This window comes from Conger conger, chromosome 9 (genome assembly GCF_963514075.1).
Source record: "Conger conger chromosome 9, fConCon1.1, whole genome shotgun sequence".
Classification (NCBI taxonomy): domain Eukaryota; kingdom Metazoa; phylum Chordata; class Actinopteri; order Anguilliformes; family Congridae; genus Conger; species Conger conger.
In genome coordinates this window covers 24,675,931-24,692,971 of record NC_083768.1, presented here as the reverse complement: position 1 = coordinate 24,692,971, position 17,041 = coordinate 24,675,931, and the positions used below count along the sequence as shown (strand labels likewise).

The 17,041-nt window shown below is 43.5% G+C and overlaps 2 protein-coding genes across 3 annotated transcripts in view; one reads left to right on the top strand and one right to left on the bottom strand.

The window, feature by feature from the left end:
- Positions 1-7,489, top strand: part of ext1c (exostoses (multiple) 1c) — a 38,513-nt gene extending 31,024 nt beyond the window's left edge. For both annotated transcript variants that reach the window (XM_061256285.1, XM_061256284.1), the window contains exons 4-12: positions 905-1,012; positions 1,370-1,489; positions 1,883-2,015; positions 2,366-2,484; positions 2,687-2,782; positions 3,709-3,795; positions 4,289-4,449; positions 4,598-4,769; positions 6,626-7,489. In XM_061256285.1, the coding sequence (XP_061112269.1) occupies positions 905-1,012; positions 1,370-1,489; positions 1,883-2,015; positions 2,366-2,484; positions 2,687-2,782; positions 3,709-3,795; positions 4,289-4,449; positions 4,598-4,769; positions 6,626-6,811 (1,182 nt within the window). In that variant the 3' untranslated portion in view covers positions 6,812-7,489. The remainder of the gene's footprint in view (positions 1-904; positions 1,013-1,369; positions 1,490-1,882; positions 2,016-2,365; positions 2,485-2,686; positions 2,783-3,708; positions 3,796-4,288; positions 4,450-4,597; positions 4,770-6,625) is intronic.
- Positions 7,490-7,946: 457 nt separating this feature from the next.
- zgc:114119 (Mediator of RNA polymerase II transcription subunit 30-like) lies at positions 7,947-13,823 on the bottom strand. Its single transcript, XM_061255631.1, has 5 exons — positions 13,672-13,823; positions 12,476-12,703; positions 11,236-11,394; positions 10,322-10,411; positions 7,947-9,434 (listed from the first exon to the last, which is right to left on the bottom strand). Exons 2-5 carry the CDS (start codon positions 12,695-12,697, stop codon positions 9,339-9,341), a joined length of 567 nt encoding a protein of 188 aa, XP_061111615.1. The 5' UTR covers positions 12,698-12,703; positions 13,672-13,823; the 3' UTR covers positions 7,947-9,338.
- Positions 13,824-17,041: the final 3,218 nt, after the last annotated feature.

Below are 17,041 nucleotides of genomic sequence, written 5' to 3'. Positions count from 1 at the left end.
AAGAATATGGTTAGCAGGGACATGCACACGGTTACGCACACATGCACCAATGCACAAATGCACACACACACACGTTCCTGTGGTTATGCTGCCTGTCCAGCGTGGTTTATGTCTTGGAAGTGCACACAAGGTGCCCAGAACTGTGCTGAATGAGCAAATCCATGAAACGGTGGTTTTGGAAGCAAAGCCTTTCTTTCAGTAACTCCTTTGCACTCTCCCTCTCTCTCACCCTCGCTCTCTTCCTCTGTCTTCTCCTCTTTCACACTTACTGTTCTATTCAGGCCCATTCTAAGATTTCACAGATCTTTTTTTCTTTCACAGCTGCCAAATCCCACAAAAGAACTGGCAATTACCGGCGTAGCGGAAACTTCCCGCCAACTTTCCATTGACCCTCTCTATCCTCAGACCCCTCTCCTCTTCTTCCACGCAACAGAGCAAACAACATCATCACACGCCCATCTGTGCTGATAGGCCTGCGCATTGTCAGTCAGCCCACCTCAGCATCTCTCTCTGTGGGTGGGCCGGCCAGGCGAGCCCCAGGCTCCGTCTCCAAGCTGCAGGCCGTGTCTTTCTCTCCGTCTGAGGCCTTGATAGAGCATCTGCCCTGCTTTATAATCAACACATGCGTAAGCGCACAGGAGTGAAAGATGGAAATAAAGCAGCTTTATTATGGTGGGGATGTTGGCCAGTGCCTGACTAATCTAATAGTAAGCTGCTCACTGTAACTGCAGAAGCTTGGTGTCCTCTGGGCTCCCTCAGCTGAGACACAAAAGCAGGTACTGCTGGAGGATGAAGACTTTCTTCTTTGTTCTGCCACACACACACACACACACACACACTCATAGAATAAATCTCCTCTTTTCATCCCTGTGTCTGTCTGTCCGCTTGTCTCTCTGCTCCCCAGGCGGCTTGCATCCCAGTGTTGCTAAGTAACGGCTGGGAGCTGCCCTTCTCTGATGTTATCCAGTGGAGCCAGGCTGTCATTGAGGGAGACGAGAGACTGCTGCTGCAGGTAGCGCACACACACACACGAGCACACACACCCGCACACGCACACACCCGCGCGCGCACACACACCCGCGTGCACACACACCCGCGCGCACACACACGTCGGGAGTGGCTGGGCCTTTGTTCAGTCCATGGGCTAGACTGGGGACTAGGACGAAGGTATACACAAGTGATTGTTGTGAGGTGAGCTATCTGGTTCTCTCAGGGATGCAGCTGTGGTCAGCAGGGGTGCAAGGGCGGTTTGAGGGGCATGTGACTTCTCACTCCACCTAGCTGCCCACCACGTTATGGGCCTAAGTGCTGTGGGGGGGCTGGGGAGGTTGTACTGTCTGCCTGAGACATCTCCCTCCTTCCATCTCAGGTCCCATCTACAGTGCGGGCAGTGGACAATGAGAGAGTGCTGGCTTTGAGGCAGCGCACACAAATGCTGTGGGACGCTTACTTCTCCTCCGTCGACAAGATCGTGCTCACCACACTGGAGGTGTGTATCAGCTTGGGGGAGTTCACACTGCCCATAAATGAGTATTGAGTTTTACCTGAGGAGTCAAGATTGTGGGTGAAGCTATGTCGCTCCGTGGGGAAGTTCTTTCATGTGGATGCCAGGAAGCGAGCAGTTAAAACAGGGCCGAGAGGCTTCTGAACCTCCCCACTATTTCACAACATATTATGCGCACATTATGCCAACTGCCACGTTCTGCACCCATGCCAAATGCCACAGTGCCACCTGCTGGTGATAGTGCAGAATCGCAGGTTTACATGCAGGAACAGGCAATGGAGAGAGACGAGGATTTTTCAGTGCCTGGCCTGTTTATGACTTATTTGCCGCACGTCTCACATGTTCGACTTGCGATGTGGTTTTCCTCCTCTCTCTCAGATCATTAAAGACAGGGTGTTCTCGCATGTGTCCCGGAACAAGCTTATGTGGAACGCCCTACCAGGTGGCCTGCTGGTGCTTCCAGAGTACTCCACCCACTTGGCACACTTCCCCTTCTACTACCTGAGCCAAGGTAGGGCTGGTGGAGCCTTCTTCACCGCAGTCAGCACAGCTCTCACTTTCACCATGATGTCAGACACGAAGCTGCCTTCTATGACAATAGCACACCACACCAAAGAAGCCACAGGGATATGTACAGTGCATACTGTAGACAAGTGGAACACTACGCACATTTCCATCACATTCCTATGCGATGAACTATGAATTTGTTAACCTAATTTTCCCATTTACATTTCTGAGCACTTGCTCTGCTTATTTAGTCCCTTAAAAAATGGCTTGCTTGTTTGGGTGTGTCTACTGACATTTCTTCCTCGTTCCATTTCTGTTATTAATCTCCCATGTGAACCTTTTTTTCTCCTACAGGGATCAGCCCTGGCCAAGAGTTCACTGCAGTCATCCATGCTGTGTCCCCATTAGTCTCCCAGTCCCAGCCAATCATGAAGCTCCTACAGGTGGTGTCCAAGTCCAAGTATTGCTCACAGGTACCTTCCCTCCGTCGGACATGAAAGCGTGCATGTCTATCTTCAAGAGTAATGGGTGATACAACAGAAGGTGTGCTTGTGTCTTCAAGAGTAATAAGCAATAAAAGCTGTCTGTGTGCATGCATATCTTCACGAGACTGTGTCCTGCGATAGCAGAGTTCGATTGTTGACAGCTATTGATGATTCCGTCTGCCACTCCTAGATTATCATCCTATGGAACAGCGAGAAGCCGCCTCCCCCCAAGAGCAAATGGCCGCCGATGCCAGTGCCTCTGACTGTGACCGACGGGAGGAAGAAGGTGGGTGTGCGATTCTACTGCTCCCTGCCCAGGACTTACAATAAAACATAAAACAGCCAAGCAAAACATGAAAACGCAGTTTGGTGATAAGCCTGTCCACATGGCAGAGAGGAACCCTGTCGAGCTCCCTGTAAAAACGTAATATAGTTTATTTAGGGGTAGCTCATTCAGAACTAAAATGGAGGTAATCAAAGTCTGACACACAGGGAAAGAACTGGAATGTAAACTAAGATAATGTGACATGCCATATTAGCTAACATGTTTTAATAGAATTACGGATGGAACATTTTCAATTACCACAATAACAAGAAAACTGATTAAGAAAAGTGATGCTGTTATACATTGCACTACAGTGAGCCTATCAGAAGCTATTCCTGTCAAATGCTCCTGGATATAGACTTGTGATTGTAGACTCCAAAACCTCCCTCCATTGTGCACTGATCGTTCGATCTTCCATGATGGATAATAACATATAGATTACTAAAATTACATTTCATTTTCTGGCCTTTGGCTTTGCCAATGCCTAGTAAATTAGACTTTTACCGAGGGTTTACCTTCTGAGAATTAGACTAATGACAATTGATAACATTCAGCAAGGTGTGTAGCCTGAACTGCTTCAGTGAAATACCACTGGGGAGTTTTATTTTCCTCACTTCCTGGCTTCTTGGTCTTGCCCAATTCTTTATATTCTACTTCTCTCTAAATCGTCTTTGCAAGTGTCTGTAAAAAGTGCTGTACAAATACAAATGAGTTGAACCACAGTGAAAGGAAATATCCAGCTTAACAGAACAGATTGTTTGTAATTAAAAACAAAACAATGTAAGCCTTGCTAATTTGAAGTGTAAGCAGTATTGATTACAATGATTAAACTCTTGTTTATTTACCCCCCCCCCCCCATCATCTGTTTCTTCACCCATCTGCCTCAGACCACCAGCCGCTTCATGCCTCATGTTTCCATAGAAACCGAGGGAGTGCTTAGCCTGGATGAGGACACAGTTCTGCTGACTAGTGAGGTCTGGACGAGCTTCATCACAAACACAGAAATTACTAAGTCTGCACTGCTGCATCAAAGCACTGAATTTCAAAGTTTGCTGAACCAGCTTTACTTTCAACACCAAACCTGAATGCAGTACTGAAACAGCTCCACTATAAACACTGAAATCATGCACGTAAACGTTGCAGCCACACACAGAATGCTGACACCTGTACTTCTGAACCAGCTGGTAAGATGACTTTAGGCCAGGGACCAAACACCAAAGATTGCAGTCACGGAACAAAGATTGTTTTTTGTTTTTTTTATATAAAAAAAAACACTAGGCAAGCTACAAACTCTCCAATATACTCCTTCTAAATGAACACAGCAGGAGAGCAGATCATTCCACTCATAGCTTTTACAGCGTTGAGATGTTATATTCCAATATAAAGTATAGGTCTAAGTTGCCAGTGCATTGGATTAATCCATCATGTTAAATAAATGCCTCTGACCTGTCCCTCGTTCTTCTCCAGGTGAACTTTGCCTTCCTGGTTTGGCGCAGTTTTCCTGAGAGAATTGTTGGGTACCCGCCACGGAGCCACTTCTGGGACCCCGTAAAGCAGGTCTGGGGGTACACCTCCAAGTGGACAAATGAGTACTCCATCGTTCTGACCGGAGCTGCCTTCTACCACAGGTTAGACACACAGACCATTTCTATAGCATTTCCAACACTGGCCTGACATCACAGCCACCCATCCACCTCACCTGGTCTCTCGCTGTCAGACATTACCACCACCTGTTCCCTCTGTTGGCTACTCCCCTCACTTGATTCATTTTTTTAGGTATTATCATCACCTCTTCTCCCAGTACCTGCCCCCTTCGCTCCGTGCCATGGTGGATCGCACCTCCAACTGTGAGGATATCCTGATGAACTTCTTAGTGTCGTCCGTTACTCACTTGCCACCAATCAAAGTGGCCCAGAGGAAACAGTATAAAGAACTGCCCAACCTACAGGTGAGACTATACCTGTCTGTAGAACATGTCTGTTTGCAGACTGTAGGCCAGATTACACCTATCTACACCTGATAAGAACACTGATGCAGAGGTGGAAAGTCCAGGGGTGTTTCTTCCACCAGTTTCACTTTTACTGGAAAAAAAAAAAATCTTAACCTTGATTTTCCACCTCTGCACAGATGGAAAATAAAACAGGAAGATAGCTGTAAGGATTCATATTTTGTTGGGGGGAAAAAAGAGTAGTTTTTAAAAACCTGTAACAGGAATGTTTAGGACTTTTTGTTAGTATTAGTGGGAAAGGTGCTATTTAAACATGAGAAGGTATATTGTCCTTTGGTGCGGAGCAGTATACTTTACTTGTCTCTGAACTCTGCGCACCCCCGCTACTGTTCCTAGGGATCTAGTGTCAGAGCTGGGGAACTTGTTTTTTGCAAGCAACTCTGAGGTTTAAAACTTGTTACTGGTACAGATGCCATAGGCCAGAAACTTAGAGGTCCTAGGTTACTCTATCCATCTGTCTGAATACAGAGGTTAAATAACTTGGTATTCTTCTACAATGGGTTCATGTTCAAACCAGGGCCGCAACAGCTTGTGGACCTGTGGAAAGAGTGTGGTTATCATTGGTTAAGACAGTGAAAGCAAATATTGCTAGCTAAGGCTAAAAAACATGAGCAAGTTTACCGACACAGTACATAATCAAATCGTTCCTTATGGAACTGACTACTGTATGCTACCAGGAGAACAGTTAAGCAGAAACTGCATAGTAAACTACCCATAATCTAGTGATAGTAATAAGATGCTTTATACAACAGTGTGTGATCTTATGATTTTACATATCAAATCTCGAGATACTTTTCTATGGAAATCCAAGATGGTGGACCATCTGAATTCTAAACACTTATATAGGCACATACAGTATATATAAATATACGTTGCTTTCCCCTCCAGTCATACAGTGATCATAATCCCCTTATACCATATCATAACCACTCAGTGTGCTTGCCTATGTGCACATAAGTATGATGCATTCTGGGGCGACATAGCTCAGGCAGTCAGAGCAGTCGTCTGGCAGTCGGAGGGTTGCCGGTTCGATCCCCCGCCCGGGCTGTGTCAAAGTTTCCCTGAGCAAGACACCTAACCCCCAAATGCTCCTGACGAGCTGGTCAGCGCCTTGCATGGCAGCCAATCGCCGTCGGTGTGAGTGTGTGTATGAATGGGTGAATGAGAAGCATCAATTGTACAGTGCTTTGGATAAAGGCGCTATATAAATGCCAACCATTTACCATTCTCAGTCCCTGGTATCGGTTTCCATCTGACCCAGGGGAGCCTGCACACCACTGTCTGTGGGTTGCGGTTTATTGTCCCAACAGTATCCATGTTTAACCCATGAGGTTCCTTTCCTCCAGAATGGTAAGGGCAAATGGGTCACAAGACTGTCCGTCCCATAGCCTGAGGGGTGTGGTAGACTGGTTACATTGTCTTCCCAGCCGTGGTTAACAACCTGCTGTACATCTCTGCTAGTGTCCGCACAATGAAAGAATTAAATCGAAAGTAAAGAGAATTTTACATTTAAATACACATAGCCTTTACATAGCCTTGTTCCCTCTAATGCAAGGGTGCTTTCAGGATTTTGTGCCAACATTTGCTCTTAATTATTTAATTAGCTCGATTATATCTTGATGTGACATGTGTATTAGCACTAGCTACAGCTGCAGACTGCAAGTTTATCCTAAGGATTTTGCTGTGGTCAAGTACATGCATGAACCAGTGTTTATTGAGCTGTCAGAAAACTAAAACTAAGGTCATTGGATGGAAGAAAACCCAGCATGCAGACTAATTGTGTATCTTGTTCTCAGGGAGTAAAGGGCGCCCCCTGGTCAAACCCAGAGCACTTTACTCAGAGGCAGGAGTGTGTGAACGCCTTCGCCAGCTGGTTCGGCTACATGCCGCTGGTTCATTCCCAGTTCCGCCTCGACCCCTTGCTCTTCAAGGACCAGGTGTCTGTCCTGCGCAAGAAATACAAAGACCTGGAGCGTGCCTGAGACCAAAGTACGAACAGCCTGGGCTGTGGTACGGACGGACAGACAAACGGACAAACCCTGCAAGAGAGTCCAGCACAGGCGTGCAAAAGACGAGAACGCAGGACCAATCCATGCACCCCCCCCCCTCCCCCGAGTGCCTAAAAGGAGATGGGATTGGAGGAGGAAGAGTGGGAGGAGTCCACATCTCCCTCCTGATTGGACAGTGCTATGAACAAGTCACATGTGGGCCAAAAATGGACACTGGACCTCTGCTGCTGCCAAATGTGAGGAGAGCATCCACTAGCTGCTGCAGCCAGCCCATAACGGGACAGTCCACTTACCGTTAATGCATCTCTGTACAGTGACACAGATGAAGCGCTGTCTGACTGTAGGAGATGGGGGCTGCAGCTAGACCCTGAGCACACACGTACACACACGTACACACACACACACACACACAGGTACACACACAGGCGGCGCTACAGGAGCGCTGCTGTTGTCCTAGGGGTGGGGGGACTGAGACCCAGAGCAGCAGGTACAGGCCGTGCTTGCTGCTGCTCCCTATCAGTGTTGGGAACTAGAGGAACACTCTTCGCCCCGGACACAGTGTGGGAAAACCCGCCGTGTTTCAGGCACCAGAACCAGAACAGAGGCTTCCCCTACCCCCCCCCCCCCCCCCTCCGGGCCCCGAAACCTGCTGAGGGCCGAAATTGGAAAAGGTTGCAGAGTCATTCTCATTTCACATCATATTGTAACAGCAGGAACAATAAAATAATTTCTTAAATGCACTGAACGCTATGTGAATCTGTTTCAGTAGTGTTTTAATTCATTTCAGTGACAGATTTTAAGATATTCTGTATTGCAGTAAGACTAAGAATTGTGATAGGGAATATAAAGGCTATGCACACAGCCATGGTTACATGTAATGTCAAATGCCTTTTATGTAGGAGGCCCAAAACTGTGACACCAGGTAGGCTGCAGAGTAAGTCATCCTACTAAGGCATTAGTGAAATCTCACTAATGCCAACACAGTGGAATTTTGCACATTGATCCACTGCCTGATGTAAATATTATAATTTTCCTCAGATACACACTGACAGGCATGAGGTGATTTATACTTTATTCTGTAAAAAACTGAATACAAAAATAACATACATAGAGATATCACATGGTCAGTTTTGCTTCGGTTCTGAGCAGGGTGAGCACACCTGAGAACATAGCTGCCGAGGTGTTGAAGTCTGTTGGAAGTTTTATTCACCCTCTGGTTCTACATGGTGGCAAGGGCGAGGCTGAATTTATCGCTGCACAGGATTTTTGTTTCTGCACAAAAAGCTCTTTTGAGCACGAAGTGCTGCCTCCATGCCCTGACCACCATCAGTCAGTTGGATCTTTTTTTGGACAAAATTCAGAGGTTCCATTGGTTGGCTGAGCTAATCCGGTATCGGTGCCGGAGGGCAGAATTTTAGTATTGGAAGCCAAACTCCTATTTACCAGTATTATTTACTGGGAAATATAGGAATTCCTCCACAAAAGCATCTACCCGAGGGCGAATATGTCTGAACTTTTAAATAACAACACACACACCATCACATTAGCAAGAGATCAAAGATGCACAAAGTGTAAAAAAATAAAACATAAAAAAATACAAACAAGCCCATTGAATACAAAATGACTGAGCACCTTGAGGCAAAGCAGGTGGGAATACCTGAGGATTCATCCAATGTTTCAGGCTCAGAACTCAAACCCAATTTGTGCCCACTGTGGACAGAGTCCCATAAAGGAAAACACTTTTTGAGAAATATACCTTTTTTTCCGACTTACCCAGACTTAGACGACATGTTCGATTTAATTTTATTGGCTGTCAGCACAACACTTTCACTTAGCATAAAGACTTGAAGCCATAGTCCGTAGCCTTCAAAGTGAAGAAATACACCTGACAGCAACTCCAAAGTTGTCTTATTAATACAAGGTATCATGCGTACTGTATTTGAAATACAATGCATCATTTGAAAAAAAAAAAGGTAAAAACAAGAGACGTTGTTTTCAGAGAAGTTCTACCTTTTAATACTACCTTCAGAAGGTGTGCGGATTACTGCGCTCAACCAGCGGAAGATGGAAGAGGATACATGCGTGTTCAGTGGTTATAGTTCCAACTGTCTAACTGTTTAACACAGTGCGTTTCAAATACAGTACACATGGTGCTGTAAGTTGCTAGTTGTATTTCTTCACTTTGAAGGAGGTAGGCTACGGCCTCTTATAGGCTTCAAGTCTTCGTGCTAAGCTAACACGTTATGCTAACAAGGAAATTGAGCCAGTGAATGCACAAAAATGAAAATGAAATTGAACATTTAATTTAAGTCTGGGCAAGTCTGGAAAAAAGGTATATTTCCAAAAATGTTGCCGTTTTCCTTTAACCGTGTGTCCTGTTGTGCAATATGGTTTGCAAACATATTCGCTCTGAGTATGTGTATGTGCATGTGCACGTGTGTGTGTGTGTGTGTGTGTGTGTGTTTGTATTCATGCAGGTGTGTGTACATGCATGTTTAGATCACTTCCTTAGGGTCAGCATAGCATTGACATCCCACAGAAGGTTCCGCATCTGGTCCATTAGAATTTTCATCTCCTGGTTCTTCTCCCTTACTTTCTGTGGAGGTCACATTTCACACCCTCAGACCAATTGCTTATTTTATTTGGCACATGATGACATACAGAGAGAAGAGACTGAATGGGTTAGTATTAGCACAGCGCTACTTAACTGCACGTCCTGTGGGCCACAGTGCATGCAAGAATTTACTCCTATTAGCATTAGTGTTGGCTAATTAGTATGATCAGGTGGTGTAGACCATGGCTGAAGCAAATGCCTGTAGACACTGTGGCCCGCAGGACATGGATTTGAGCAGCGCTCTATTAGTGTTTTCTTTAGCACATAATATGCAGAGTGATTTTACTATATAAACAGAAGATTATCATAATGTAATAATAATAAAATGTATTGACATGTATTCATTATGCTATCAGGATGTTGTGCAAATGAATTCAAACAAAGGCATTTATATTTACCATTTCATCCATACACTTCACACATCATTTGAATAATTTCCAGTCCATCCTCATCTAGGTGCACTCATTCCACTGTCACCCGATTCTTTTGTTCCTGCTCATTATTATTCCCCTCACTGCTTATCCATCTTAACATTCTCAAATTCTAATTGGTTCTTTTTGTGAATCTTTTGTCTCTATCGCTTGGATTTCTCCATGTCCAGTGTTTTGATTTGGCACGTATTAACATTACAGTACACTGGGATAGTGCAATATGGCATAATACATCTACCTGAAGGCAAATTTCACTGAGATCACTACAAATTAATGACTTGAGCATGCAAATAAACCAATAAACTCTTTTTAGAGATTTATAGGGTGTCGGAAAAATGTAAGATACAGAAGATACAGAAACTTACCAAAAGAAAGAAAGAAAATAAAAAAAAGTCTTAAATGAATTTGCACGAGGATCGGCTGTATAGCCTCTCTCACCTCCAGAACCTCCTGCCTCTCCTGACTCACAGCCAAGCTGCAGGGCTCCACTCGGACTGGAGGCGCTCCCTCTCCAATGTAGGGCACCAACTGGAGGAGAGGAATCCAATACATGCGTATGACCAGAAAGGAGCCTAAGCCTCTCCCTCGCTCACATACCAGAGGGGAGTGTGTATTTCACAGGCAAACGCTCAATCCTGAAGTAAGCTCTGACCTTCAGCTGTTACCCTGAGAGCTCAGCACAGCTGCGTCGCTCTGAGGCTCTCTCTAGATGGGCGCGCGCGCGCGCGTCGAAGCAGGTTTATTTACCACAGCCACTTCCTGGTTTCAGTGTCTCAGCAGGCTTCTATGCTAACATTTTTTAAAAGGAGAATGTGCTCCCCGATTTGAAAAATCGAGGAGCACGTGAATGCACCCCAGTTAATAGATTCCCTGCTAAAGGGTCATTCGGTGAAAAATCAGGTGTTGACCACTCCAATTTTCCTCAATCTTTGTGTAAATGTTCTCTATATATTCAGTAAAGAACATCCAAAACATTAGCCTCATTGGATTTGTCATTCTAGAGATATCGGCTCTTAAAAGGAAAAGAAGGGTGGGGGGGTCCAAAAAAGTCACTCGCGGAAAATGGGGTTTGTATCGATTTTGGAGCATCATATATTTGGCATTAAAGCAGGGAAAAAACCTGAAAACGTGTAGTCTAGTTTCAGATTCAGATTTTCATAATACTGCTCAGAAAAAAGTTACGGTCATTCATAAATGCTAAATTCTGCCCCTTGACAATTTTCAGCACCACTTGGTGGTATGACTTCCAAACTTCTAAGACTAGTAGGCCAGCTGTCAAGCCTTTGATGCAGTACAAGCAGACAGGACAGGTACCTCTACCAGGGTCCGGGCGGGTGGAGGAGGTGACGTACCTGAGTGGGCCCCTCCTGCAGACCGCACGTCATCTCCACACAGCGCTCGTACAGGAGGCGCAGCTTGCGGAACAGCAGGGCCAGCTGCCGCAGGTGCTCCTGCAGTTTTCCGAAGCGGTCCTGGTACACCGCCTGGCTCTGCGTCACCCCGTTGGGCAACTGGGAAAAGAGGGAGCAAAGCGTTCAACGAGCCTCTTTTACAAAGAGGCTGCAACTCCCTGACCTCTCACCTGACCTCAAATATTAAAAGCACAGCAGGGCAAGAAAAAAATTAAGTAAACAAACAAACAAACAAACAAACAAACAAACAAGGTTAGGGACTGAAGATGGGAAAGCAGAGTGGGAGGCAGAAAGCTGTGTGAGACAGACAAAAAGTATCCAAAAAGAAGAACACGAAGGGATAGGCAGGGCAAGGCCGAGATGGTGAGAGACAGAGGGTATATACTGTATTAAACACATATCCATCCTCACAAATGAACCTCATAATGGACACCTGGGACATTCTGTGAAAAATAAACCGGGTGAGGGGTGAGCACTCCAATTTTGCTCAAACTTTGTTTAAATGTTCTTGATATATTCATTACATTACATGGCATTTGGCAGACGCTCTTATCCAGAGCGACGTACAATAAAGTGCATACCCATAACCAGGGATAAGTGCGCTGAAAGACCCGAGAGGGAAGTACAATAGAATTCATGCAATGTTTTCCATGTATTCAATAGAAAACATGCTAAACATTAGCCTCATAGGATTTGTTGCAAGAAATCTTCAAAAAAATGTGGGGTAGCATCAGAGTGGAAGCGGAAATTGGGGCTTGTTTCAAATTTGGAGCGTCTTGTCTTTGGCAGTAAAATGTGAAATCCCCTGCATGCACACCTCATTTCATGAAATCCTTGTATAAATAAAGATATTGACGTGTTGCAGTATTGCATATATGTATACATTACGGTATTATATACACTTGCATGTTGCAGTATTACAATTTACAAATTTGATGATCAAATAGACCCTGGGCCTTATTTTTGTTGTACTGGTAGCAGTTGGAAATTGTACTTCCCTCTAGGGTCTTTCAGTGCACTTATCCCTGGTTATGGGTATGCACTTTGCACTTTGTTGTACGTCGCTCTGGATAAGAGTCTGCCAAATGCCATTAATGTAATGTAATGTATTGATTCATTCCTGCCATCTTAATCGAGATGTGGTGTCCATCTTCTGCCTGCTTGCACCACTTGAGTTTACCTGGGTTGCACGTGTGATCTGAAAGATCTCCATGGTTCGCGTGACTATGTCCTGCACAGTCTCCTGGCCGATGCGACAGAGAAAGACGGGGGAGATCTCCCGGAGGGCCCCCTGAGGGGGGATTGGAGGCTGAGCAGGGCCTGGACCAGGGTGGCCATGGACCTGCTGCTGGGGGGGCATGTTGGTGAGACCAGGGCCCTTTGGGGGCAAGGGAGTTGCCATGGGAACCTATGGAGGACAGTGGAGCATTGGTTACAGTATGACTGGGCAAAGGCTCAAAGCCTGTTCTCTTGGAACAGCTAACCTTTGCCAAAGTCTTTAAAAATCATACATCTTAAATGCTTTTGATGTGCTGTGGCAATCATGCAGATAATCGTCTTCCTAAAAGCTTTTCAAGACATTCTTCAACATATCATTTATCTAGCGTTTTCACATAACATTATACTTAGAATGTCTGTTTCGCGCTTGTTGCTGATTGTTTGAGTCGTTTTGCTCATGACGGTAGGCTTTGTCAAATTTGGTAAGGGTATGAAGCAGGAAGTTAATGTTAAATATCATGGTTTGACAGTTTTGAGAGTGTTTTATTTTTTCTCTCAAAATGTCAGTTTTCTAGAACTCCATTGTTTTCAATGATCAGTAGTGATTGTTTGATTGTTTCATCGTTACTATATACAAATGGATTTTAATCCTGTCTGGATTTTATATCTACCTTAAATGATTTTGGACCGCAAATCACTCAACACACAGCTAGCGTACTTGCGTGTTAATATCCAGATAATATAGTTCAATGTAATCTACTAACGTAACCTAACAAAACTCAAACAGCACAGACGTTTTTTTTTTTTTTAAAGAGAATGGCACAACGCTGTCACAACAGAGACCGGTGAGGCTGCAGTGTGAATCTCTCTTCAACTGTGGCTGTTAGTTTGATAGCCTAACAAATATCTATTTAGCGACAGTAACTTCATAATTTTCCTAGTTAAGTAACATCAGCAAATAGAGAAGGTTGGTGACACCGGTCTATCAAATTGTCAGACAGCGATATACTTCCGTAAGGAATCTATTCGCCTGTCCCGCGTGTATCGTCCAACACAAAATATCAATGAATGGAATTCACTTGCAACAAAGCGAAAGTTAAAAAGGACAAAACTCAGTAGTCTACCCAAACGTGTAGGGAAAAATGTTTAGCTACTCACTGCGTACGAAATATGTAACTATTTTTTAAACAATGTGCTTGGTTAAAAACAAATAAATCACTCAAAAATGTATCCGTGCAGAGATGATTTTGTTTAATCTTTAGCTAGTCCTGTAGCTGATTGAATCCCATTTCGGACGTTTACACACGTGATGACACACCGGCGGTTTTTGACGCAACTTCCTGCTTCACACACCATGGAATGCCTTTAGCTGCAGGTCTTTATTTATCCACTAGAGTGAACTAAACACGTATTATTCACACAATTATTTGATAGAACAGCCATCCGTAAATGCTCGAGCGCAGTTGACGAAGCTATATAACTGTAGTTATATTCAGACGCAGTGAAGCAAATGAGCAGAGAGAGAAAAATATCCCTACAAAAGAAAAGTACAATATGAATCAAAGTGAAAACAGATATACATTTTCACTCTAGCATTACCCTTCAATTCAAATCTTAATATGGCGCATTTCGCAGGGTAACTGCATCTCTCATGCCTGCTATTGATGCAGAGTATGTGCTTTCGCCACTCCTGTGCATACACACAAACGCGCGCACACGAAGTGATGAAAATGTAGAAGAAACTGAAGAGACAGCAGAGTAAATTCAACGGAGGAATTTCCTTGCAGTCTATGCTGTCTGGAACTACACAACCTCAATGCAATCAGCTTCTTCAGATCAGAGTTTTTGACAAAAAATAAATAGTAAATGGGACTAACCTGATGAAATAAAATAAAAAATATGAGCAAGAAAATGTGGAAACAATTGGAAAAATGTCTCACCAGAAATCAAGAAAAATTATAAGCCGCGGACTTGAAAAACAGGCCCAAATCGAGCTGTTTTAAAATTGTGAGTTTTTCGACTGAAATGAATTGGAAATGGGCCAAATATGACTAAGCCAAAAAAATATGTGCAAGAAAATGTCAAAATATTTTCAAAATCGCCTCCCCAAGAAGCACGTAAAGAATTATAAGCCGTGGACCTGAAAAACCAGCCAAAATCTACCCGATTTTTTCCACTGAAATGAATAGGAAATGGGCCAAATATGACGATACCAAAAAAACATGTGCAAGAAAGTTTCAAAATATATTTTTTAAATCGCCTCCCTGGGAAGCAGGCAAAAAATAATTTGCCGCGGACATGCCGCGGAAAAAACCCTGAAAAACCCGCCAAAATTGACTTGTTTTAAAATTTGGATTTTTTGACTGAAATGAATTGCAAATGGGCCAATACATTTTTATTGGGTCCTGAGAAACTCACTAAATGAACTGATTTTAAAAAGTAGATTGAAATGTGAAACAATGTTGGAAGAATAGCTCATCATGAATCTGAAAAAATGTAAAGCCCCGGAGCTGACACATTGTTCTTTAAGCGGGTTAATGCTTGTGTCAAATCCCACATTTCCCCCCCTGCTTTTAATTTCTTGTTCTTGTGTATTATCTCCTTGTTTTTATCCTCATGTACTTATTAATTGTACAGTACTTTGGTTGACGGTAGCCATTTTAAATGTGTTTTAGAAATACTGTACATTTGATGACTTCAACACCAAGTGATTGCCACCAGAACAGCACATGGATGCAGAGCTTGTGTCTTATTGCTGAGCCAAAATTCCTGAACAAGGAAGACTGCATGTCTGAGAAGTCATAACTACATAGGACTGGTATTGTCCTGCCAAGCTCTCGGGACTTTTATAGGTATAGCGTGCTAAAACAAAGGGATGGTACTTCCTTCTCTGTGCCATCCTGACAGTAAAGTTGTTTCTATATGGGCAAAAAGAGCAAAGTCCTTTTCTTACTATGCCCTTTACCTCTCCTCCTTTCTAATCAACTGTTATTTCTTATTTTCTAATCCAATTTTTCCCTGTTTATCTCAAAGAAAAAAAACCCTCTAATTCTTCTCATCCAAGAGGGAAGTGTTCCAAATAATGGTGCAACTGTTACAATCACTGGCTTCACTTCAAAGACACAGTGTTGTCAGATTTCAACACTTGTAGCAATTGTGTCTATATTTATAGACAGTGTGTAATTTATTTTGATAGAGGACAGAACGTTCATCTAGGATGATGTCACATCTCCAAATTACCTTGTGCTTGCTTTGCTCTACAAGAAAGGCAGACAAGAGCCTCAGTATTGCCGGTCAAATTGTTAACATAGTGAATATAGTCAGGAAAGTCAAGTTTGAGGTGAAATATTGTCCATTTCCAAATCCAGCAATTTTAACAATCAACACCCTCATTTAATGCTGGCACTCTATATACCAAACATAGCACATCAACTGTTAAAACCCTTCACTTATCCATTTATTTGATTGAATTTATTCATTATTATCAAAGATATCAATTAAATCACCAAATTATTTGATAGGCAGGGCAACCTGTTCAATCAACCTTCAAGATGTACAACTCACAGGGTGTCTCGGTGGCGCAGCCTGTAGAGCACTGACCGCATGCTCATTGCGAGCCGCGACGTCGGCGGTTCTCTCTCGCTCCCATTCTTCCTGTCTCTCTATACTATATACTGTCCAATAAAGCTGAAAAAGGCCTAAAAAATATCTTAAAAAAAAAAAGATGTACAACTCACAAACAGGATACAACATAAAAATCTAAGTCTAAATCTAAAGACGAGGGTCAACTCAAACAAAGAAATAACAGACAAAGACAAGTAAAATTCACAAGAGAAATTAAAGAAAGAAAGTGCCAAACCCCAGCATGTGTCTCCCAAAAGTCCCACAACATAGAAAGGAAAGATCCGAAGGCAGCTGAAATCACTCATGAAAATGTAGAAATTGCCAGAGCAGCTGTAAAACCCTCTGTAATTCCTCTGTGCACACCAACAGCAGATCAACCCCTAAATGTCCACTATCTTGACTCTGTATAAGTGTCAGGGTGAATAAGCCATCCAGGTCAAGGAAGACCTGCATTTTATATGCTTTAAACATAAAATCAGAGGGGCGCAGCTGGAAGCTAGAAGCTGGAAACTGGGAAAGGCAGAACTGACTGAGCTGAACTGAACTGAAGTTCCCTTATGTTGTTAGAAGCAGTACTGAGCAGTTCTAAGGAGACCAAATTAAATTAATATTCTAAGAGGTACTCAAGCTCAGTTATTGTATACCTCTGCTTCTAACAATAGAGGTGATAGTTGTTAAATACAGTCAGTTGCAACCTGTACCTTCAAGAAACATGTGTTCCATGTTACGGAATGAAATCGCATCGCGTTGGTTTCCGCTCGAAGCTGGAACTGCTTGTAAAAATGCAGATTTCAACTATAAGGATTCAACAACCGTTATGTGTATATCAACTTCAAGATTGTCAAACAATGATTTCAGTTTGATATCTTCACTTCAAATTGAAAGGCCTTTGTTCTTTGTAGCA